Source organism: Vipera ursinii (assembly GCF_947247035.1).
Source record: "Vipera ursinii genome assembly, chromosome: 1".
NCBI classification, from domain to species: domain Eukaryota; kingdom Metazoa; phylum Chordata; class Lepidosauria; order Squamata; family Viperidae; genus Vipera; species Vipera ursinii.
This window is the reverse complement of record NC_139512.1, coordinates 289,741,561-289,767,879: the sequence shown is the minus strand read 5'-3', so window position 1 is coordinate 289,767,879 and position 26,319 is coordinate 289,741,561. Positions and strand designations below refer to the sequence as shown.

Here is a 26,319-nt window from a genome sequence, read left to right as displayed (position 1 = left end):
CTTCCAGTTTCTGGCAAAAATCTCTGTAGTTTCTGTCTAAACTACACTAAGGCTACTTTTTGTATTATGCAATATTATATCAGAAAACTATTGACTGTACATATATGCTGCTAGATTTCACCCAGAATATTAAGAAAATATCTATAGCCAAGTTCTATAATAAAAAACATACAACATGAAAAAGTGATTATCTCCAGGCTATAATATTCAGATAAAAAAGGCCAGTTTAGTGGTTTACAGACATTGCAGAATATCACTTATCATTTCCAACTCATACCATCCCAGCATAATCCCATGTCCCTTTTAAAAGTTCTGGATTACAATCCTTTCTGGAGATATTCAGATCTAAAACACCTTCTCAACACCCCAACACAACACAAAACCTGCATATCTCCTAATATTAACTCTGTCATCATACCATACCAGGTCAGAAAATACTACTATAGGATTGAACAGAATTAACTATAACATTAAATATTCCTTGACATATCCATCTTCCAGTATTAAATAGGCAGTCATCTTCCTGCACTGCCTCTTGGATTCTACAAAAAGCAAAAAGTTGTTCTCTGCATAAAATAATAAATGATCATTAACCTGACATATGAAAAGCCAGTGTTATGAAATCAATGAGAACAATTCAGCCTTTTCAGCCATTTTGTGCCTGTCTTCAAAGAAAGACTATAAAAGGAAAATGAATTATAATTTATCAAGAAGTTCAATTTGATCTCTTGGAGCTTGAATTTGGATTTTTTAAGCCATTAAAAATGTACTACACTTAAATACTACACGTATTGTGTGAGCAAAACAGGTTGTTTCTGTTATCAAAGGGACACACTGCTTATTTTTCATGCACTTAAGTTTAATATAGTTGCTATAGTCTATGTTCTGGCAGTTTATTTGTTTCTGATATTTTTCTCATTTAAGTGAAAACTGAAGAATGAAATTTATTCTTAGAACCTGTAATATGGCATTAAAGGAGGTAGCTAAATGTCACTATCTGAAATACATTTCCCCACACCTGCTTGAAAAAGTATATATCATATATGTGTTTATTATGTATTGAATCATTAGATACTAACTCAGCTATTCTGTGTATTATATAATTTTTCAACATACAGCATATCAAAATGAGTTAATCTTACCAAACTTAATATAATACTAGTGATTTCTGTTTGTAAGTGGTGATAGTTACAACTTGAGGTGACTATTCTTATAAACTATGTAAGCTTTTGCTATACACCTAAGAAGGCATATTCATTAGTCAATGCATAAAACAACTTATTTAAGTTGTTTTATGTTTGCATACAAAGAAGTCTTATTAATTTCTTCTCATGTTTTCCACTGCAGCGGTGAAAAAATAACCAGTAAGGAGGTTTATATAAGCATGCATGCTGAAACTGCAGACGTAGATTCTATCCCAAAAGTTGTAGCTCTCGAATGTACAGAAAATTTATTGCAGGACCTCAGCTTTCCTATATCTGTACCTGTTTGGTGACAAGAGATCAAAGCTATTTCATTTTCTATTTAATTGGTAATAAAATTAGCTAAAGCTCATAGGCAATTACCTTTCAATGATGCCAACAGTCTGGACAGCAAAATATGTAGATAAATTACAAAAACTAAAACACAGAAAATAAATGTATTAATATTCTTATATTATTCTTGTGTTAAAATATAGTAAAAAATTAAAATAAATGGAGCTATAACATTTCTAAACTATGTATAACCCAGATGATAAAGAGTGTTAAAGTAAGGTTCTACAAAATTAACATCAATAAGGAATAAATTCTTGTCAATTCTCTTAAGAGATTCACTTTATATCTTATTTATTTGCTAACTCCTGTACTTCCCATATTATTGACCAATTTTCAGTTCAAATTATGTATTTAAATGTTTTTTTTAAAAAAATGTTAATTTTAAATGAAAATATGTTGCCTAATTGCATATGGAGAGAAAATACTTTACTTCAGATAGTCTCTGAAGTACTATCATACTTCAGATAGTATGTTTAGGAAGTGTTTGAAGTTAAAAGGCACTGACCGTTTTTCACACTCAAGACCGTTGCAGCATCCCCATGGTCACATAATCAACATTCGGACGTTTGGGAACTGACTCATATTTATGATGGTTGCTGTGTCCCAGGGTCATGTGACCACCTTTTGCAACTTTCTGACAAGCAAAGTCAATGGGGAAGCCAGATTCATTTAACAACTGTTACTATCTTAACTTCAGTATTTAACAACTGTGGCAAGAAAGGTTGTAAAATAGGGCACAACTCACTTAACTGTCTCACTCAGCAACAGAAATTTTGGCCTCAATTGTGGTTGTACATTGAGGACTATCTCTATACCGATATGTAGCCATTTCAAAACAAGTGTTTATGCAATAATTTGCAGTGTTTTCTCTGCAAATTAATGCAGAGATTGGATTGAGCAGCCATAATTAAATCCTGACTTAAAAATGAATTTAATTATTTCCCCTTACAGGCTGGGTAATTTTGGGAATTGAAGCCCATATATCTTAAAGTTCACAAGGTTGAGATCTAGACAGTTCACATACATTACAAAGTATGATTGGACCATAAAGTATAGTTAAAACATTGCTAAGTCTTGCAGAATAAAATATAAAATTGTATGCAAAGTATAAGAACAGTTGTCACAATATACCAAGAAGATTATGTCTAAAAAATAGAGAGCAGATAAAAAAGCTCTAAATATGGTTGTTTATTAGCATACTATTTGCTAGTATATGTTAATAATGTTGAAGGTCACCAAAATTTGATAATGGGCTGGAGGTGGGAGAACAAGCTGAAATCAAATCCAGGCAAGACAAAGTGCAATTGCAAAATAGGAACTAAATTAGCTTCGGGTTTGTGTGCGTGGTGCCGGTGGATGTTCAGGAAGAAGCCTCTCCCCGCCGTCCGGTCTTTCTTCGTCAGAGAACCCTGAAAAGGGTCAGAAGTCGCCCTGGAGGGACAACCACCGTGTGGAGGCTCTCCCTGTGATCACGGAAGGGCGGCAGTCCTCCATTTGATCCAGAGTAGCTCATCTGGCCCGAAGAAGAAGAGATCGGCCATCAACATGGCCAATCACTAAACCACTCCTTGCTGAAAGCCAAAATCACTATCAAGCACAACAAAGCAATCTGGAGGATTTGGGTGAGACCTTACCTTTCTTACTTCCCTAATTACTTTCCTGTGGGACTTTCCTGAAAATCTTCTCCCCCATTCTTGAAAGATCGGTGACTGCCTACTTGGGGAATTAAAACCTTAAAGCCTCAAAAGAAATCAAATAACTAAGCTAAATAACTAAGCAACCTTATCTGTACTTCTGGAATTTTTGGGCCACTAAAAAGTTTTTATTGCTTATTTCTGCAGAGACCTACTACCCTATTTACTGCTAAAAAATGCATTAATTGGATAAAAGCCTCATATTAGTCTGGAAAAGGATTTTACATGCTATTGAGGACATCTTGTGGTGAAACCTGGTATAACAAGTAAACCTTTTTTTTACTCTAAGATCTGGTTGTAACAGATTTGTCCTTGACATTATCTTTAAAGATAAGAATTGGGAACACCTGGCACTGAAAACAACTCCTAGGAATAGTGGAGGTGGACATTTACTGACTCTTATTAAAATAGCCTCCTCTAAAGACCTATCTGTAAATACTAAAGAAATGGAAGAATATATTCCACCACTTGACTATAAACTCATACTTGAAACAATTTTGGCAATGACTGAAGAAATGAAAGCCAGACTTAAAGACAAATCTGACAGCATAAACTCACCTAATGAGACTCTGACTTCAATTGATGAACTGACAACCCAAAAACTAACAGAGGATGAGGAAATCAACAAAATAGGGGACTCTAAAGAACAACAAGTACAATCTACTGAGAGCCTTGATACCCAAACTTTGATTTCAACTATAAAACCTACAATTCAACAAACAACAGAAGCTGAAGAAAGCAACACTAAGATGGAGGATGCCAAAGGCCTTCAAACACAGTACATTAAGACTTTAACCAACCAAACAATAACTACAACACCAGACATGACCTCTTACTTAAGCCAGATGGAACTGAAAGGAGAACAAGACCAGAATGAATTAATGACAACTATACTACGCCAAACATGGAGATTTGATTTATTAGAACGAAAATTTAATGACTATAAAGGGGTCACTCTCTTTGAAAAATTGATAACTGGATGGTCTCCCTGGATTCAAACAACATGTGTAGGAAGAAAGGGAGACACATTTGAGAAATTAAAAGCAATGATATGGAAGGCTGCCTGGCACAAGAAGAAACCTAGAGTTAGATTTAAAAAATGGGTTTGTTTTTTTAAATGTTGGGATTTGTAATAATAAAGCTTAAATTTTCTTTTAATGGGCCAAGGGGAAATGTTAAAAGATATAAACTGATTTTATATTTAGGATCTAGATTTTAAGGGAATGAAAATTAGCTATTACAGCATAACTTTGAATTATATTATAGAACTTGGAATGACACAATAAAACATGCATTGTTAATTATTGATGAATTGCAAAGGTGATAAATAGAATATATTTTTGAAATATAATAAGAATACACTTAAATGAACAATGTATGTATTTCAGATAAGCTAATTACTATATAATGAAATAGGGGAAATTGGGTTACCTGAAAATTAAGGTTTTTAGATACTACAGGCTAATTTGGAGCACTGTATTGAAATTAGATAAAACTTAAAAACAGGACATGAATACGTATGCATGAAAATGTATAGAAAATTGTTCAAATTGATTCTGCTATAACCAGAAATGTATTAATCTGATTTTGATATTGTGACTAAGGGAATTGGAGAGGGAATTTTTATTGATTTACCCAGACCTATGTACATTTTTTTTTGTTATTGGACTCTTGATTATCCAATCACCACATTGCTTCATAAATATTTGGATGTAAACTTAGAAAATTAATAAAACTTAGTTTTTAAAAAAGAAAAATAGGAACTAAATTGCAAGATCAATTAAAATAAATATCAAAATTTAGGAGTATCTTAACAAACTGGCATAATGAGTAGAAATCAACAAATTGCATATAAACTGAATAGCCTGAGCAGGGAAAATCAAAGGCATGAATATAAAACAAGGAAGATTATAGTGGGAAGTAGTCAGTGGTGGGATTCAGCCAGTTCGCACCACTTTGGCAGAACCGGTAGCTACTTTTTTGTTGCCCAGGCCCAGAATGTTCTTCTGGAGGCAGCATCCACACAGAGAACCAGTTGTTCACATATTTGAATCCCACCACTGGAAGCAGTGCCTGCAAATGTAAGCGTGTCTTGCATGCAGTATGAAAATTCTCATTTAAAAACTCAATGACAATCTTTGCTGTATCTGATATAAATGTGAATAACAAAATATTGAGTTTTGTGCAACAAGCTGAAATTTGAGCACTCTGATCTCTCTGTTCTGCATTGGTCAGACTGCACTGAAAATCCTGTGTTCAAATCTCATTAACATGTTTTAGTAAGGATATAGGCAGAGCAAACCAAGCAAGTTGCTGAACGACCAAGAAGGAATAACCCACAAGAAAAAATTGGAGACATTGGGTATGTTGGAGAAGACAAGACAACAAAGAGACACTAGCTTTCTCCAAATACTCAAAAGGCTTGTTATGTAGAATAGAGTTTTTCCAGCAGTGTTCTTTGCGAATGTGAGTGGGTTGTGCAGGATTAAGACTAGGAGAAGAAAAGAACGTTCTCTCAAATGAGTAGGTTTTTTTTCTTTAGACTCTAAGGCACGGGTGTCAAACTCGCCGCATCACATGACATGTCATGACATATCACTTTTTTCATATTGCTGGAGCAGGGGTGTGCGCGGTCTCTGCAGATGCAGCTGGTCCATGGACCAGCAGTTTGACACTCCTGCTCTAAGGGGATATTCTGTAAATGTCAGAGGATTTTTCTTCCTTCGTTTAGTGTGGAGAATGTATTTTTCTTTGCCTTTAGTGACTACAGGGGAAAAACACACCTCTTCACAGGAAAAATATGAAAACAAGGAAGAAATAAATGGCTTAAATATTTGAAAAAGAATTATAAAGAGCAGGATGAAAAGAAGGAATAAAGTTAGAGCAGGGATTTTCAACCAGTGGTACGGGTACCACCTGTGGTACATTGGCACCTGGCAGGTGGTATGCGACCATCCTAGAAAATTGGTAGCAGGAGAGGGGAATGAGCTGAATCGGTGGCAGCACCGCACAAGCCTGAGTGAGAGATGGCTGGAGCTGCAGGGCTTTCAGGACTCAGCAGAAGCACCAGGATCAGCACTTCTTCAGGGCTGTCAGGGCTCAGTGGAAGCACCAGGATCAGTGCCAGGCTCCAACTGAAGCTCGGCACTGATCCTGGCACTTCTGCTGATCCCAGAAGAAGCACCGATCAGCTAAAATGTTGCAGCATCTCCAGGGTCTTGAGACTTACATTCAGATGCTTGGCAACTGATTCATATTTATGATGGTCACAGTGTCCTAGGGTCATGTGAAGTGACCAAAACCTGCTGTAACCACCCAGCAGATGGGGGGGGAAATAAAAACCAAACTCTCCCACCCCACCCCAGTGCCAATCCTCAATAGATATGCTCACAAAAATCAAAACCTCGGACAGTAGGAAGAGCGCCGCCGGGCGGTCAGGCAGGTGTCTTGCTCAGCTGTAGCTTGGGGGGCACTTTTTTCAGTTCTATTGTAACTTCGAACAGTCACTAAGCAAACAGTTGTAAATCGAGGACTACCTCTACTTCATCACTTTTTTTCTTTTTCTTTTTTGGTCATCAAGTTTTTGACACTTTGCTAGGCGACTAGTGGTACTTGGATGTTGCCATATCCTAAAAGTGGTACAATGGGTGAAAAGGTTGAAAAGCCCTGAGTTAGAAAATAGCTTTGTATTGTGAATGAGTTTAAGTTTCCAGGACTAGATGAAGACGGTTTAAGTACAGTTTGAGAAAAGGTGGGAAAAGCACAAGGAAAGCAAATTTGATAACCGTTTGATGACAACATGTAGATACCCTGTAAAACAGACATGTCAAACACAAGGCCCGCAGGCCACAAACGGCCCGCCACATGATTGAATCCGGCCCGCACAACTCTCCCAGAAATTACAAAGGTCCGGCCCCCACCACCTTGGCGCCGGCCCGGCTGAGCACTTGCTCAGTAGGAGGCAAGTGCACGTGGGCTGGTGGAACCCAGCACCATTTGCATCTCATTAGTCTCCTGCGGCTCCAAAAAAAAAAGTGGAGGAGGAGGAGGTAGGAGGGAGTGAGGTGGGACGCGGGGGGGGGGAGGACGAACAACACCCAGCCGGTGAGGGGGAGAGATGCCCAGGCCAGCCCCAACCTCCGCAAGTGAAAGCAAGGGAGATTGCAATTGGCTCCTGCAATCTCCCTGCGGCCCGGCTTTCTCTTGCAGAAGGCAGGCTGAAGTGGAGCAAGGAATGCGAATCGGCCGATCTCGCGCTCCTAGGATCTCCTCTGCTCGGGTTCAGCTTCACTTGCTACAAGAGAAAGCAGGCTGAAACAAAGCAAGGGAGATTCCCTCGCTCCGTTTCAGCCTGCTTTGTCTTGTAGCAAAAGAAACTGAAACCGAGAAGAGGAGATCGCTGAAGCGCGAGATCGGGCGATTCGCATTCCTTGCTCCGTTTCAGTCTGCCTTCTGCAAGAGAAAGCCGGGCCGCAGGGCTGCCTCCGTAGGTACTGCTCTAACGCGGAGAGGGAAGGACAGAGAGGGAGGGAAGGAAGGAAGAAGGAAGGAAGGAAAGAAGGAAGGGACAATGGGAGAGGGAGGGAGGGAGGGAGAGAAAAATAGAGAGAGAGGGAGAGAGAGAGAAGGAGAAAGAAAGAGGGAGGGAAACAGAGGAAGAGGGAGAAATAGAGGGAAAGAGAAAAATAGAGAGGGAAAGAAAGAGGGAGAGAGAGAAGGAGAAAGGGAGGGAAATAGAGGGAGAGAGAAAGAGGGAGAGAAAGAAAGGGAGAGAGACAAGGAGAAAGAAAGAGGGAGGGAAACAGAGGAAGAGGGAGAAATAAAGGGAAAGAGAAAAATAGAGAGGGAGAGAAAGAGGGAGAGAGAGAAGAAGAAAGAAAGGGAGGGAAATAGAGGGAGAGAGGGAAAGAGGGAGAGGGAAAGAGGGAGAGAAAGAAAGGGAGAGAGAAAAGGAGAAAGAAAGGGAGGGAAATAGAGGAAGAGGGAGAAATAGAGGGAAAAAGAAAAATAGAGAGGGAAAGGGAGAGAGAGAAGCAGAAAGAAAGGGAGCGAAATAGAGGGAGAGAGAGAAAGAGGGAGAGAAAGAAAGGGAGAGAGAGACAAGGAGAAAGAAAGAGGGAGGGAAATAGAGGAAGAGGGAGAAATAGAGGGAAAGAGGGAGAGAGGGAGAGAGAGAAGGAGAAAGGGAGGGAAATAGAGGGAGAGAGAAAGAGGGAGAGAAAGAAAGAGAGAGAGACAAGGAGAAAGAAAGAGGGAGGGAAATAGAGGAAGAGGGAGAAATAGAGGGAAAGAGGGAGAGAGAGAAGGAGAAAGGGAGGGAAATAGAGGGAGAGAGAAAGAGGGAGAGAAAGAAAGGGAGAGAGAGACAAGGAGAAAGAAAGAGGGAGGGAAATAGAGGAAGAGGGAGAAATAGAGGGAAAGAGAAAAATAGAGAGGGAGAAGGAGAAAAAGGGAGGGAAACAGGGAGAGAGAGAAAGAGGGAGAAATAGAGGGAAAGAGAAAAATAGGGAAAGGAAAGGGAGAGAGAGAAAGAAGGAGAGGAGAAAGAAAGAGGGAGGGGGAGAGAGGGAGAGAAAGAGAAGGAGAGAGAGAAATTAAATTAGTAACATGATTGTTAGGTGAATCTGGTTTCCCCACTAACTTTGCTTCTCAGAAGGTTGCAAAAGGCGATCACATGACCCTGGAACAATATGACCATCATAAATATGAATCGATTGCCAAGCATCCGAATGTAAATCACATGACCCTGGGGATGCTGCAACGGTCATAAGTGTGAAAAATGGTCATAAATCACTTTTTCAGTGTCATAACTTTGAACGGTCACTAAGTGAATCATTGTAAGTCGAGGACTACCTGTACTTTATCTTTTTTTTTCCTTTTTCAGGGGGGGTTAAGTTTTTGACACGTTGCTGGGTGACACTGCCTTGTCCTAAAAGTGGTACAATGGATGAAAAGGTTGAAAAGCCCTGTTTTAGTATACTGGTACTATTTGGTTCAGAATAATTTTTTTCTTGTTTTCCTGCTCTAAAAACTGGGTGCGTCTTATGGTCAGGTGCGTCTTATGGTCCGAAAAATACGGTAGCTCGCACGCAAAACAAGCACGGCAGAGGAGCCCTTGTGTGAAAGAAGCCTGGCAGAGGAGCCGGAGCGGCTCCACTGCTGGGGGCACGTCTTGGCTGGGGCCTTCCAGGATCCAAGCCGGGCGCCTCTGCTCGCCACTCCGGCTCCTCTGCCGGGCTTGTTTCGCATGCGAGCTACTTTGCCGGGCGCTGCTGAGGGCGAGCAGAGGCGCCCAGCCCAGATCCTGCAAGGCCCGGCCAAGAGGCGCCCCCAGCAGTGGAGCCGCTCCAGCTCCTCTGCCGGGCTTCTTTCACGCATGGGCTCCTGTGCTGGGTGCTTGAAGTGCAAGGATTACATCCAGGCAAGAATGTTCAGCTCACAGAAAATGAGATTCTGGGCATATGCCTGAAGTCACGAGAGATCTTCCTGAGCCAGCCCATTTTGTTGGAACTAGAAGCCCCACTCAAGATTTGTGGTAAACAGCGGTATAACATAAAATTATGGAAGACCTTCACTGATTGCTTCAACTGCCTACCTATCACTGCCGAGGGCAGAATCCTTTAATTCCAGGCTGTGTTACGGGTAATTTTGCAGGTGCTGGGTTTCTGCTGCACAGGGTAAAGCTGTAAAATGGAAACTGAAGTGGGATCCCCTGCTGCCGGTGTGGTTTTGAAAAGCTGGCATGGGTACAGAAGTGTGATTATGTGTTGAATTGCTGTTCAAGTGTGTGTACTTCAGAGGCACTCCTAGCCTGGGGAAAGTAAGTCTCTGGTCCTTTTTAGGAAGGTTTCCTGAATTTGAAGCCCTCTACCACACCAAAAAGGACATAGAAATACAGGTAGTTCTCATTTACCGACCACAATTGGGACCAGCCACTTGGTTGTTAAGCAATGCAGTCACTCAGTGAAACTGCAACTGACTTAGGTTCTTACTTCAGCTGCCATTTGCCACACAAACCTGAAAAAGTTCTAAATGCAAGGATTGGCTGCAAAGTTACTTTGTCACCACTGTTGTAACTGTACTGTTGCTAAACGAGGACTACCTATCTTACGGCTATGCAATGCTCATCGGGGTGCCTGCAAATGAGCCAATATCCGGCCCCACCCCACTAGGCTTTTTCGGGGGGCTCGAGGATGAAGGGGGAAGTTGGCCCTCTGGGAACCAGGTTGAGTGGCACTCTGCCTGCTTCAAGTGCACCTACCTACAAGGGTAACCCTGGTGTGATTGCTTGATTTGCTGGTATAGTAGAGCTGAGCGCTAAAAACTGTTTTTGCCACCCTGCCTGCCCCTCAGGGGCACTGCTGCCAACTTTCTTTCATTGAGTAAGCTGCGCTGAGTGAGCAGCATTGAGCTGGCCACGCCCACCCGGCCACGCCCACCTGGCCACGCCCTCCCGGCCCCCCGAGGGCAACCGTAATGCTGATGTGGCCCTCAATGAAATTGAGTTTGACACCCCTGCTGTAAAAGGTTTATTAATAAAATAAAGTAATTCCATATGAAACATTGTGGAAGCATAACCTTCCTTTCAGGTTACAAATAATGAATAATATCTATCAGACTCAAATCAAATTTGAAAGCTAACCTGAAATTTGGATCCAATATTTTCAGCTTGAACATATAAATACTGCTATACTGAGGCCAAGTTATAAAGTTCAAACCAGAATTATTTAAGATCTCATATCTTTTATCCAGTTTCCTTATTTGATCTGGTCTTTTTTTAAAACAGGACTTGTAATTCTGAAAAAAAGTGGATGTGTTCATTTATTTAATAACATAACTTTAGATTATGAAATATGTATTTAGATTGTGTTGGTACTATTTCATGATACAAATAAATATATCCTCAGAATTACTTATTTTAATTATAGGGGTCCTAAGAGAATCCACAACTTTTCTTCATACACTTCCTGAATGCAATGGCTACTTGCAACAGGGAAAATCTTCTGGAAACCATCTAGAAGATCCATGAAGTTTCTGAGGTGATCATCCTAATCAGTACTTCTACAATCATGGAGCTCCCAGATGGCAACAACCCTTACCTGAACCAGGAAGTAATTTGATTATGGCAAAGTACTCACTGTCCATGTTCTCCATAGCCAGACCACCCACCAACTGCTCCAAAACAAAGATAATTCCAAAGTATCTTCATCTAAATAAGCCTAGTAACCATGTCTAAACTGCAGGTTTTTAAAAAAATCTGTAATGATTTGCCCAACATTTATCACCATATCTCTCTTTGCTTGCCACACTCTTTATCTCCACCCACTGATCTTAAAGAGGCAACATCTGGCATCTAACTATCAATCATAGAGTTTCCTGCAAAGCCATGACTCCCCTGTAACATCACTCATATCGTAACCACAATCAATACTTACAAGAAGACCCACACCTCTCCTAAGGAAGCAAACACCTAGCAAGCCACTTTAACTGACCTTTTAAAATTCCTGAAAAACAATGGTCCAAGCACCGTAAACCAAATATCAAATCCACATTCTTACTGTACAATAGGAACTTTGCACCCCTCCCTGCTGCCCAACTACACCATCTCAACTAGGTAAGTAAGAGAGGACAAGGAGTGGGAGGTGGGTTCTGCGGAGTCCATGTGCATTCCATCCTTGTGCTCACCCGTGTCAGCCAGGCTGGTGGCCTACCCGGTGCTGGACCTGCGCCACCGTCGTCTCACCCTGCGTGCCTACATGGCCGCCCTGCAGCGCCTGGCCCACACCGCCGCCACCCACACCGCACAGCCCCACTGCTCCAACAGCACCAGCTGTGCCGGCTCCGGCCCGGGGGGGCAGCCCACCGCCAACACCCCTCATGCCCGTGACTGCAGCAGCACCGTCACCCCCACCTCCTGCACCCGCCAAGATGAGAGTTTTGGCACCTTTTTTTTTAGAAAAAAAGCACTGACTGCAATGATTATTGTCCTGATTGCTCTGAAAGCATAAAACAGCATACAGATTAACAACAAAATCTCCTCCAATGTTTGCACTCTTGAATTATATCACTTGACTGACATCTAGAAAAACAGTTATAATAACAAAATAATTTCAGAAATCAATAACTGTTAGAATTAATCTATAAGTGTAGGACACTTGTTTTGTTTTAAATAAAGATTAATAGCTAAATAAAATTAGATATATATTTAAAGACTGATTTTACTTATATTTTTACTTATATGCCCGATGCTTACATGAGGTCCCCATATTTCATCTACATCTTCAATTGTTTTGATTGTTTTATTGTATATTTTAATCATCTGATTCCAACTCTGTGCAGTATTTAAACAACGGACCTGTTAAAAACAAGCACACAAAACTTAACTAAGAAAAGAATTCTCAGAATAGATAAACTCTGACATTCTGGTAACCATATATGTTTAGAATATTACTCTATTTTCTAAAGATATTTGATTTTTTGTTACAGGTAGTCCTTGTTTAACAACCATTTGTTCAACAACCATTCAAAATTATGAAGGCCCTGAAAAAATGGACTTGTAACTGGACCTTGAACTGACAACTATCAGGACATCCCCACAATCACATGAATGTGTTTCGGGCATTTGAAAACCATGCAACATTTACATAGCACATAGTTTGAGGCCTGCTGGCACTGGGCTTCAATCTAACTAGCATGGAGCTTACTGCAGTGCAGGCTTGGGACAGCATTCTTTGGCACCAATAGCCAGGAGCTGAAGAAGAGGCCTGAGAGAAGAATTGATGGGATCAGGAGAGGGGGGCCTCTTTCAGCAATGTTTTTAGTAACTGTCTTTGATTAATGTTTCTAGTTCTTTGAAGCAACAGAACATTCTCCATGTGGAATGTGGCTTCTGATAAGAACCAGTTCAAGCTGGCCAAGAAAAAAAATTGTGTAAATATTTGAACTTTAGTAACTTGTAAACTCATTATACTCATTATAATATGGGAAATGCATCTCCTGAATAACAACAATAATAATCCCTACCCCCAAAATAAGCCCTAGTTTTGGGCGAGGCGCATACCTAAAAATCAAGCTACGTTGGGGCGGGGGTGGTGGAGCTGGCCCACATGCCCCTCACTTGCCAGGCCTCCCATGCCTCAACACTTGCCTTGCCTCGCCGGCCCACATCTGAAGCCGCTTGCCCGCGTTACCCCCAGCCTCCATTTTGTAGTCAGAGGCCTTCAGGAAAGGCCTCTGAAGCCAAAAACCAAGCTCCAGATTGATGCACACAGGACCCCCTGGAGACTGGGGCACCGCACATGTCAATCCAGAGCTCGATTCTCAGCTGCAGAGGCCTTTCCTGAAAGCCTGTGACAGTGAAATGGAGGCTGGGGGCGATGAGCTCAAGCAATGGTGAGCAGCCACAGAAGAAGTGGGCCGTTTGGGCAGTGTTGTTGCTTAGGGTTAGGGTTAGGGTTAGCCTATCCAAGTTTCTTTTTATTCCATTTTATAATAAACAACCAAGAGGAGATTATTTTGAATTTCTTTTTTACACTTGCTTCAATGTCTGGACTGGGTAATGTTTTTGCAAGTCCCTCCCTGACTGTTTTTTCACACTTTTCTCAAAAATACCTTTAAATTCCTTTGCATAGCACAGAAAAAGGCAAAAGATAGGCCTAGTGCACAGGTCTGCAACCCGCAGCTCCGGAGCCACATGCGGCTCTTTCAGCCATCTTCTGCGGTTCCCAGTCCTCTGCCATGTGCAGTCCAAAAAAAAAAGTGCAACTAAAAAGGTTCAACCAATCAATTCAAATATGCAGGGTAGGTGTATATCTCGCCTTGTCTCCACTCTTCAGTCAAACCCTGTTCTGCACATGCATGCATGTACATGCATGCGCACACATTTTTTGCAGCTCCCAGTTTTTCCTTTTGTGAGGGAACCGGTTCCAAGTGGCTCTTTCAATGTTTCAGGATGCTGACCCCTGTCCTAGTGTCTATTTTTCCATTCATTTTTTTCTAAGCCAGCCAGGTGACTGGAGCTTTAGATATGGAAGAAGTGTTAGTATTTTCTCTGCCTTTCTTTCTAAGAAAGGAAACTGATCCAAATACCTCATTTCAACTTATCAATCTGTATTATACAAACAGATACAAAATAATAATAAAGTAGGCTTCCAGTTTCAGATTTCAGTGCAGCCAGAGACATGAGGGTATTGCTCCTCGTGTCGCCTGGATTTCTTCATCGGGGAGCCCCTGTAAAGGGGTTGAAAGTCACCCTGGAGGGGTGATGAGTGGGGGGAGAGGTCTCTCCAGTCGGTGGCAGAAGGGAGGCGGCCCTCCCGTTGGCTTGGAGCTACTCTCCGAACCAAAAAAGAAAGGATCGGCCATTCCTATGGCCCATCGTTTAGCTGTTTCCTGCCGAAGCCAAAAGCACAACAAAGCACTTGAAAACTGGGTGAGAATTGCCTTCTTTTCCTAATCATCTACTTTGCCTGTCAAAAGCTTTCTGAATTTGCTTCCCCTTGTGAGGAGAGAGGGAAGGGATTTCTGTTTTTTGTTCCCCACCCTCCTTAATAGCGGCCTTTGTCTACATTGGGAGAGAAAAGAAAAAGCCCTGTACTAAATGATACTGATTAATTGGACTTACTGCCTTTTTACTTTTGGCCCAAAGTTCCTATATTCACAGAAATGGACTATTCTACCAATAGTCTAAAAAAGAAAAGAAATAAACAAAGAAATAAACAAAAAGATTCTGTCTGAAAAGGATTTGAAGTACTCTGGGGAAATCTAGTGGCTAAGCCTGTTACAGCAAGTGTTTACATTTTGGACTAACCTTGGCTTTGAGATAAAAACCTGAAACAGCTGGAGATGAATCTGGCTTAGACTTGTGGAGGTGGACACTTACTGATTTTTGTTTGAAAAATAGCCTCCACTAAGGACTATTTATAAATACTACAAAATGGAGAAGGATTAGCCACAAACCTCGCTTGACTATAACCTTATACTTGAAACAATCTATAGAGTCACTGAGATGTCTATCTCCAGATTTAATAATTTACATGCCAACCTTAAGTCACAAATTGAAACCCAGACTGCAACTAAAGAACTTACACTTCAGAATATAATAAAATTGGAAGATACTACTATTGAGACAGAGGAATATAAGCAACAACAACAAAGTACTGAAAAAACTAATATCCAAAACCTGACTTTACTCAAAGAACATACAATTTTTAAAGTACAAGGAACTATTACTATGACAAACAATCTTAAAGACCAACAACAAACTAGGAAAATACTTAATACTCAACTTCTGACCCTCTCTAAGGAGCCTACAATTTCAATTTCTTGCACTACATGCAAGATAGTGATGCCAACATAGAAGACACTGAAGACCAACAAAGACAACCTGTGGAAAGCTTGGACAGTCAATTACTAACTATAAAACTGGATAAGATTTTCTACTCAAAACAGATCAACCCAGATGGAAGAAGAATCCAGATTGAACTGCAAACAGAGATGTCAGAGCAAATAAAGAGAGTGGAATTAACATGGCAACAATATAATGACTATAAATGGTTCAACAAATAATATGCATGCGAGCAAATGAAGACCTACTTGGCAATTTAAAGCCCTGGGTCTGGAAACCCAGCTGGCAAAAAAAGAAACCTAGAGTTAGATTTAAAAAATCAATTCCTAGAGAATTATGTCATTTTGTTAGTAATTAGTGACTTATTAGGACCTGAAATAGAAAATATTCGTGCGATAGAATTAAAATGTGTTTAAATATTTATTAAGCTTATAAATTTATAAATTTATATATTGATATAATGGAAATCTGATTTATGGATCCTATATTTGATTTTAAAATTTTGGTTATGTATAAGTAGCAGTAGATTGACAAGTATAGACTCTCCGACTGGTAACTTGTGATGTATTAGGATATGAAATATACAATGTTTATTAGGTAGAAGCTAGCTATTTAACTATTGGTGTATGTTAGATGATACAATCTTTGGTTAATAAGATAAGGAAACCTTGGGTTGTGAATACTACTTGGAATGTTAAAGGTTAAACTTGGATACTATAATTAACATCAAAACTAGATAAAATTTAATAATGGGATATAGATATACCCTATTGAAATTGTATTGACAAAATCTTCTCTAATTTATTTATTATTTATTTATTAATTTGGTTTATATACCGCCCTACTCCCAAAGGACTCAGGGCGATTTACAAGGCAAAATTTAAAAACAATACAATATAAAATTAAAATTAAATTAAATTAAGTCTAGCCGCAAAAAATTAAAATCACAATTTAAAAACATTAAACCCCTCAGTCCAGACTAGATAGCTCAAAAAGCCAGGTTTTTAGGTCCCGGCGAAATGAACGAAGGTCGGGGGCAGTCCAGAGTTCCGTTGGCAGTTGATTCCATAGGGCAGGCGCGCCCACAGAGAACGCCCTCCCCCTGGGGATCGCCTGTCGGCAATCCTTGACCGGCGGTACCCTGAGGAGGCCCTCCCTGTGGGACGCACAGGACGATTGGAAATTGATGCTGGCAGCAGGTGCTCCCTTAGATAATCCGGTCCCATGCCATTTAGGGCTTTATAGGTCATCACCCCCCTTCATGGATTACTGCCTTGTCGTGGCAAACGGGCTTGCGTAATTCAATGAAGCTATGAGCTATGCCGTGCAGGGCCACCCAAGACGGACAGGTCATAGCAGAGAGTTCTGACAAAACGTGATCCACTGGAGAAGGAAATGGCAACCCACTCCAGTATCTTTGCCATGAAAACCCTATGGACAGTACCAAAAGGCAAAACGATATGACGCTGGAAGATGAGCCCCTCAGGTCGGAAGGCGTCCAATATGCTACTGAGGAAGAGCAGAGGGCTAGTACTAGTAGCGCCAGAAAGAATGAAGCGACTGGGCCAAAGCCGAAAGGACGCTCAGCTGTGGATATGTCTGGTGGTGAAAGGAAAGTCCAATGCTGTAAAGAGTTTTTCTCCATAGGAACCTGGAATGTAAGATCCATGAATCAAGGCAAGCTGGACGTGGTCAAACAAGAGATGACAAGATTGAACATCGACATCTTAGGAATCAGCGAACTAAAATGGACAGGAATGGGTGAATTTAATTCAGATGACCATCAGGTATACTACTGCGGGCAAGAATCCCTCAGAAGAAATGGAGTAGCCTTCATAGTCAATAAAAGAGTAGGAAAAGCAATACTGGGATACAATCCTCAAAATGACAGAATGATCTCAGTTCGAATCCAAGGCAAACCATTCAATATCACAGTAGTCCAAGTCTATGCCCCAACCACCGGTGCTGAAGAGGATGAAATTGACCGGTTCTATGAAGCCCTACAGCACCTTATAGAACTAACACCCAAAAATGATGGGGGATTGGAATGCTAAAGTAGGAAGCCAAAAGATAACCGGAATAACAGGCAAGTTTGGCCTTGGAGCACAAAATGAAGCAGGGCACAGGCTGATAGAATTTTGTCAAGAGAATACGATGGTCATAGCAAACACTCTTTTCCAACAACCCAAGAGACGGCTCTACACATGGACATCACCAGACGGTCAACACAGAAATCAGATTGACTATATGCTCTGCAGCCAAAGATGGAGAAGCTCTATACAGTCAGTAAAAACAAGACCAGGAGCTGACTGTGGATCAGACCATGAGCTTCCTGTTGCAAAGTTTAGGCTTAAACTGAAGAAAGCAGGGAAAAGCACTAGGCCAGTCAGGTATGAATTAAATCACATCCCTGTTCAATATACAGTAGAGGTGACAAATAGATTTAAGGAATTAGATCTGATAGACAGGGTGCCTGAAGAACTATGGACAGAAGTTCACAGCATTGTACAAGAGGTAGCAACTAAAACCATCCCAAAGAAAAAGAAATGCAAGAAAGCAAAATGGCTGTCTGAGGAAGCTTTGCAAATAGCTGAGGAAAGAAGGGAAGCAAAAGGCAAGGGAGAAAAAGAAAGATACGCCCAATTGAATGCAGAATTCCAGAGAATAGCTAGAAGAGATAAGAATGCCTTCTTAAATGAACAGTGCAAAGAAATAGAAGAAAACAATAGAATAGGTAGGACCAGAGATCTTTTCAAGAAAATTGGAGAGATGAAGGGAACGTTTAATGCAAAAATGGGCATGATAAAGGACCAAAATGGCAGGGACCTAACAGAGGCAGAAGAGATTAAGAAGAGATGGCAAAATTACACAGAAGAACTATACAAGAATGAGCTTAACGTCCCTGATAATCACAATGAGGTGGTCACTGACCTTGAGCCAGACATCCTAGAATGTGAAGTGAAGTGGGCCTTAGAAAAGCTGAGCAACAACAAAGCTAGTGGAGGTTACAATATTCCAGCTGAGCTATTCAAAATCTTAAAAGACGATGCAGTAAAAGTGCTACGCTCAATTTGCCAGCAAATTTGGAAAACTCAACAGTGGCCACAGGATTGGAAAAGATCAGTTTACATTCCAATTCCAAAGAAAGGCAGTGCCAAAGAATGTTCAAACTATTGCACTCATTTCTCATGCTAGTAAAGTTATGCTTAAAATCCTACAAGCTAGACTCCAGCAGTATGTGGATCAAGAACTACCAGAAGTACAGGCAGGATTTCGAAGAGGCAGAGGAACTAGAGATCAAATTGCCAACATACGCTGGATCATGGAGAAAGCTAGAGAGTTCCAGAAAAACATCTACTTCTGCTTCATTGACTATGCTGAAGCCTTTGATTGTGTGGATCATAACAAACTGTGGCAAGTTCTTAAGGAGATGGGAGTACCAGAACATCTTATTTGTCTCTTGAGAAACCTATATGCGGGCCAAGAAGCAACAGTGAGAACTGGACACGGAACCAGTGATTGGTTCAAAATTGGGAAAGGAGTCCGGCAAGGCTGTATACTGTCGCCTTCCCTATTTAACTTATATGCAGAGCACTTCATGAGAAAGGCAGGGCTAGATGAATCAAAAGTTGGAATTAAGATTGCCGGAAGAAACATCAACAACCTAAGATATGCAGATGATACCACTCTAATGGCAGAAAGTGAAGAAGAACTAAAGAGCCTCTTGTTGCGGGTGAAGAGGGAGAGTGCAAAAGTTGGGTTGAAACTAAACATTAAGAAAACCAAGATCATGGCATCCGGCCCTCTCAATTCCTGGCAAATAGATGGGGAAGAAATGGAGGTAGTGACAGATTTTATTTTCCTGGGCTCCAAGATCACTGCAGATGGGGACTGTAGTCAAGAAATTAAAAGACGCTTGCTCCTCGGGAGGAAAGCCATGGCAAATCTAGACAGCACACTAAAAAGCAGAGACATCACCCTGTCAACAAAAGTGCATATAGTCAAGGCTATGGTCTTCCCAGTTGCAATGTATGGCAGTGAAAGTTGGACCATAAGAAAGGCTGAGCGCCAAAGAATTGAGGCCTTTGAACTCTGGTGCTGGAGAAGACTCCTGCAAGTCCCTTGGACTGCAAGGCGATCAAACCGGTCAGTCCTAGAGGAGATCAACCCTGACTGCTCTTTAGAAGGCCAGATCCTGAAGCTAAAACTCAAATACTTTGGCCACCTAATGAGGAGGAAGGACTCACTGGAGAAGAGTCTAATGCTGGGAAAGATTGAGGGCAATAGAAGAAGGGGACGACAGAGAATGAGGTGGCTGGATGGAGTTACTGAAGCAGTAGACGTGAGCTTAAATGGACTCCAGAAGATGGTAGAGGACAGGAAAGCCTGGAGGAACATTGTCCATAGGGTCGCGATGGGTCGGACACGACTTCGCAACTAACAACAACAACAACGTCATCACCAGCACCTTGAATCTCACCCAGAGGGCAACTGGAAGCCAATGCAGCTTGCAGAGAAGAGGTGTTACATGGGAGTATCGGGAGACTCCCATCACAACTCACGCGGCTGCATTTTGCACCAGCTGAAGCCTCCGAGTGGTCCTCAGGGGCAGCCCCATGTAGAGAGCATTGCAGTAGTCTAGCCGGGAGGTCACAAGCACATGGGTGACTGTGTGTAGGGCATCTTGGTCCAGATAGGGCTGTAACTGGCGCACCAGGCGAACCTGGGCAAAAGCCCCCCTGGCCACGGCTCCTATATGATCTTCAAAATTGAGCCATGAATCCAGGAGGATGCCCAAGTTGCGGGCCCTATCAATGGGGGGTAACACCTCACCTCCCATCGTTAGAGATGGAATAGTCTGGTTGACCCGAGATGCCGGTATGCACAGCCACTCAGTCTTGGCAGGATTGAGACGAAGCCTGTTTCTCCCCATCCAAACCCGGACCGCCTCCAGGCAATGGGACCTCACGTCGAGGGCATCACTGGGTTGGTTCGGGGTGGAAAGAAAAAGCTGGGTATCATCAGCATACTGATGATACCCCACCCTGAAACCATGAATGAGGTCACCCAGTGGCTTCATATAGATGTTGAACAAGAGGGGAGAGAGGACCGACCCCTGAGGAACTCCACAAATGAGAGGCCTCGGGGCGGACCTCTGCCCTCCCGTCAACACCGACTGCGAGTGGCCCAGGAGGTAGGAGGAGAACCACTGTAAAACAGTGCCCCCTACTCCCAACCCCCTGAGACGCCGCAGTAGGATACCATGGTCGATGGTATCAAAAGCCGCTGAGAGGTCTAATAGGACTAGGACAGAGGAACAACCCCTGTGCCGAGCCCAGCAGAGATCATTCACCAGCGCAACCAATGCTGTCTCCGTGCTGTACCCGGTCCTGAAGCCCGATTGGTATGGGTCCAGATAATCAATTTCCTCCAGGAACAGAGGGAGCTTAAGTGCCACCACGCTCTCAACCACCTTTACAAGAAATCAATAGTTGTTCAAAATAGCCGGGTCCAGGGCAGGCTTCTTGAGAAGGGGCCTCACCACCGCCTCCTTCAAGGCGGCAGGGAAGGTACCCTCTCTCAAAGAAGCAGTTATTACTGCCTGGAACCAGCCTCGTGTCTCCTCCCGGGCTGCATATACCAGCCAGGAGGGGCACGGGTCCAATAAACACATGGTGGAACACAGTCTCCTCATCATCCTGTCCACCTCATCTGGGGTCACAGGATCGAATTCACTCCAGGTAACATTCTCTAGACCGCTCAATTCCCCCCCGTCAGTCTCTGCCCAGTCAGAATCCAAACCGGCTCGAATCTGAGTGATTTTCTCCGTCAGATGATAGCTAAACTCCTCGGCCCGCCCCTGCAAGGGCTCCTCCCTCACCTCCTGATTAAGGAGGAAGCGAGTCACCCTAAACAGGGCGGCCAGGCGATTATCTGCGGACATGATGAGGGCAGCGAAGTAATTAAGACTTCGCTGTCCTCATCGCCGTGAGATAAGACCTCGTAAAGTTTCTTACTCGCAATCGGTCAGACTCAGACCGGCTGGATCTCCAACAGCTCTCTAAACCTCGTCTCTGACGCTTCATCTCCCGGAGCTCCACAGAAAACCATGGAGCCCACCGGGATCTGCGCCAGGTCAGGGGTCGCAAGGGTACAACACGGTCGAGCGCCTCGGTGGCAGCCCTTTCCCAGGCATCCACCAAGGTGTCGGCCGGGCTGTGAGTGAGGGGGATAGGTATAGACCCAAGCGCCGTCTGGAACCGTTCCGGATCCATTAGGCACCTGGGGTGGAACCACCTGGTTGGTTCTACAGCCCAGCAGCAGGGGGTGGCATAGCGGAAGACCAACCGCAGGAGGTGATGATCGGACCATGACAGGGGGACAATAGTTGGCGAGCCCCCTCCCAGATCATCAAACCACTGCCCAGATAAGAAAACTAGGTCGAGAGTGTGTCCTCCCCCATGAGTCAGACCCTGAATTACTTGGGTCAGGTCCATGGCTGTCATGGAGGCCATGAACTCCCGGGCCAACTCAGACGACCCTCCCAGAGAAGGCAGGTTAAAGCCGCCCAGAACTATAAGTCTGGGAAACTCAACCGTCAACCCTGAGAGGGCATTGAGAAGCTCGGGCAGGGCCATTGCTACACAGCTGGGCACCAGGTATGTTAGCAACAAGCCCAACTGAGCCCCAGGGCCACACCTCAGGAGGAGGGATTCACTCCCGCCTATCTGTACAATAGTGGTCTCCCGTGGACATAAGGTCTCCCGTATAACTACCGCCACCCCACCGCCCCTGCCCTGAGCCCATGGCCGATGTAACACACAGAAACCTGGAGGGCAAAGCTCAGTCAGAGGGATACCTCCCTCTGAGCCCAACCAGGTTTCTGTAATGCATGCCAGATCCGCGTGTTCCTCCTCGATCAAATCACGGAGAGGAGCCTTGTTCACAACAGATCTGGCATTAAAGTACACCAGCCTGAGCTCAGGGGCCTGATCCCTCTCACCCCCGGATAAATGGGTACCAACTGGAGGGTCGGAGCATGCCACCACTTGAAGACAGCGGGGGCACGATCCCAGGTGTTGATATGGCCCTCCGTGTAACCACCTGCTGCCGTTCCCAATCGTTGTGGGGATTTGAAACCCCACCCCAATGCCAGGGAAACCAGGAGACCCCAACCCCAACCCCATCTCGCCGGGAACCATTTCAGGCCTGGACTGACGACCAGTTGGTGGAGTACACCCCAATTCCCTCCCAACCCTACCATTCCCCCCCTCCCTAACCCTTTAAAACAGCCGGCTAGAAAACATATTAGGGGCCTCTTAATATATCTCCACCAGAGGCCCCTATCTATGCCCAACCACCTCTCGGGGTCCCAACAATTGGGCCCGTCCTTGACCATGCTATTCCTAGAAATTTGTTAGTTTAAATATGTTGTATTGAATGTTGAGGGAAATAGAAAAGGATGTTATGATAAGGTAACCCGAACTATGTATTGAAAACTCTGTTACTCAATTGATGACTACCCAGGTATCATGATGCTTTCTAAATATATAGGTTGATAATAATAATAGTAGTAGTACAAAAACAATCAATCAATTTACCTTTTCCATAGTTGCCCTGTAGTGAAAGTCAGTCCTCCCATTCATCTCCCACAATATATAGTTTGCCTCAACTGGTATGAGAGTCTGGGGATTCTTATATCTGTATATAAAGAAGCACAGTACAGTACTGTAGCTTTTCTAAGAGTGTAAAGCCATAGTAAGGATCCAAGCGTATTTATCATTTGCTAACTTCTCTCTACCTCCCTTCCAATACATCTTCTAATTTGGCTAGCATTTCTCCTTTGCCAAATGAAACTGAAAGTTTTGCACAGACCAGAGAGAACCCTCCACTGTTTTCAGGGGTATTTAAGGGTCAAAAAAGTCAAGATGACAGTTGTGACTATGTCATTGGAATCTTGTTCCTTTGTGCACATAAAAAAGGTGTAGGTCTACAAGGGCACACAGTTGTAGTCACCATCTTGATTTCTTTTGACACCTTCAATTCTTCTCATGAAGAGTTGGGGAAAGGGTCTATAATGCATCTTTTTCTCATTCTTCACAGTTTTAGTTTTACTTACATCTTAACGTCAGGATAAAAATCTTCAGTAAAATCGCTCTTTAATGGGCAGCCATACTTTTCTTTATCAAACATTACTTCCTATGGAAAAGACAGTTTAGTATGGTTAGAAAATAAAAACAAAAAAACCAAGTTGCATCATTTCACTAAAATAAAACAGTAATTCTTACCAGGTTTCCTTTACGGCCTTTGTCTCTGAGATACTTCCTAATGTGAGAGAAAGAGGTTCTGAACTATAAATGTAATATTCCAATATTAAACATCCAATTCAATATTCTCTATGCCACCTGCATTAGATATATGACTCGGCCTTTTGCCACTTGATATAGGATCCCTAGGTTTTTGATGGGTGGCCAGTCATAACAATATATTTCTTATATATATGAGAATTAATGTAGGAGATGGTTATGAAACAACTAATCATAATTACTATTACCAATAATTAATGATATTTCCAGGATATGTGTGAATGAAATGTCTATTAATATTGTATTCAGTTGCACAATCAGCCATGCTTAGACTGGATTTGACATATTTTATCCACTTAGAGTCCTTCTGGTGTTTAAGGTATTGTCACAGATTGCAAGTTGTTCCTAATAAAGCTACCTTTTGCAATTGACTGTGATTTTGTTCATGCTGATGGTGCTCCAGCTGTTTTGGCATTTCACATTGGCATTACTATTGGTACTATCTTTACTTTCTTTTGCCACAATTGTTCTGTCTATAGCTTTTAGTTATATTTGAGTCTAGTCCACTATTTCAGCTGGGTATCTAAGGACTGGATTTGCCCAAGTGTTAATTGTCTTGATAGTATTTTCTCCACTGAGTTTGAACTTTAAGATCTCCCTTATACTCATGTGTTCACTTCTAATCTTCTTCTTGTTTTGAAGGGTGCTCAGATATTTGTAATAATTGTTTTCATCCAGAATCTTTATGTTATCTCCACAGTACATCTAGATTTCTTTAGTTTTCACTATTTTTTCCCTGTTGATGGTGAGGGTGGCACATTTGTCCAATCCAAATTACATTGCAATGTTTTGGCTGTATGTACAGGCAGTGCTGAGCTGCAATTTTACTTTAGATAATGTTTTTTTCCATAGAGTATAAATGCATGCTCATGTAAATGAGGTCGGATAGCCTGGCAGGTGTTTTTGTTGTTTGATAGCCACGGTCTAACTTGACAGAGGAATCTGTAGAACAATAAGCAAACACTAATGGTGATAGTCTCTTTGAAAATTTCCTCTTAATAGCAATAGCAATAGCACTTAGACTTATATACCATCCCATAGTGCTTTACAGCACTCTCTGGGCAGTTTATAATGTCAGTCTATTGCCCCCAACAATCTGGGTCCTCATTTTACTGACCTCAGGATGGAAGCTGAGTCAATTTGATATTAACCTTTTCCAGTCTATCACCATTCACCAGCAACTCTGTCTTCCATTGTATCCTTCTTCTTTGCAGAAAGCTTTTGTTTCTACTGATTCATGTAGCAGGGAGTTGAATGCCTTCATGTACTTAGTCCATGCCACATTCAAGTTGATCTTCCTTCTTTTGTAGTTTTCCAAAATCATATTGTTAATTAGGAGCTGATCTTTTGTTCTTCTAATGTTTAGGCAATTTTCTTTCTGCTCAGGTGGAAAGAGTTTGTTTTCAACTAGATGCTACTGGACTGCTACCACATCAGTTACAATTTGAAAGCTGTTGATAAGCAGATAATTAGCCTGTAATTGTCTGGTGCTGGGCTCTTTGTTTGATCTTTCATTATTAGGTAGGTTTTGCTAGATATTAACCATCTGTCAATTTTACCTCTTGCAGTATGCTGTTAAATTGCTTGGCAATGAGTGGGTGCAGACTAGTCACGTTTCAACCAAAAACCATGCAATTCATCTTTATCCGGTGCTGACCAGTTCTTGATCTTTCTTAACCTTTTCTCCACCATTTTTGCTGCTATTACAAGTTCTTTCAGATCAGTTTTTATTTTTATCCATCTCTTTTGTCCAAGTTTCATTCTTCTTGCATGTAACCAAAACTGTGCTGTCTTCTTTGTCAAGTGTTGACTGGTTCATTGCAGGCTCTCCTGTGGAGGATTTGTAGAAACATTTCGAATTCGACTGAAATTGGAGATTCTGCCTGTGGTGTGCATTTCAAGCTTCATATCTGCTGATCTTCATGCGTATAGCTGCTACTACAGCTGCTGCTTTATTATTTCCAGGACTTCCTTAATCTTTCTTGTTTCAAGATGATATTTCTTGAATAAGCATTCCTTGGTCTTCTTGTTCTTTAGCTCCTTTTCTTTCATCTGCTCTAGATTGCTTGCATCTAATCTCAACTTGCTGATCTTATTTTCCAGGCTGAGCTATTTTGGTGATGCACTGTTTGGCTTTCTTTATATCAATTGTTGCTACTTTGTTTGCAGGAAGAGTATAATAAATAAAAAAGCTTTTATGGTCCATTGCTAGACTCAATATTCAGAATTAGAATGTAACCATTTTAAATGTTTAGCCTATATGTATTTAGGCTAATACACTTCTTACCGTGGTATAGTGAAGATAAAATTCTTACAAATTGTAGTTTTCCTGTGACAAAATAAAAAAAAGGTGTTTATATTTTTTTTAAAAAAGCATT

At 42.1% G+C, this 26,319-nt stretch overlaps 1 protein-coding gene across 1 annotated transcript in view; it reads right to left on the bottom strand.

Annotated features, from left to right (window-relative positions):
• Positions 1-26,319, bottom strand: part of CATSPERE (catsper channel auxiliary subunit epsilon) — an 84,024-nt gene that overhangs the window by 1,762 nt on the left and 55,943 nt on the right. Inside the window, exons 14-18 of the mRNA XM_083375728.1 lie at positions 26,229-26,270; positions 23,864-23,900; positions 23,695-23,774; positions 23,177-23,276; positions 12,483-12,584 (exon numbers count right to left, since the gene is read on the bottom strand). Of these exons, the coding sequence (XP_083231854.1) occupies positions 12,483-12,584; positions 23,177-23,276; positions 23,695-23,774; positions 23,864-23,900; positions 26,229-26,270 (361 nt within the window). The remainder of the gene's footprint in view (positions 1-12,482; positions 12,585-23,176; positions 23,277-23,694; positions 23,775-23,863; positions 23,901-26,228; positions 26,271-26,319) is intronic.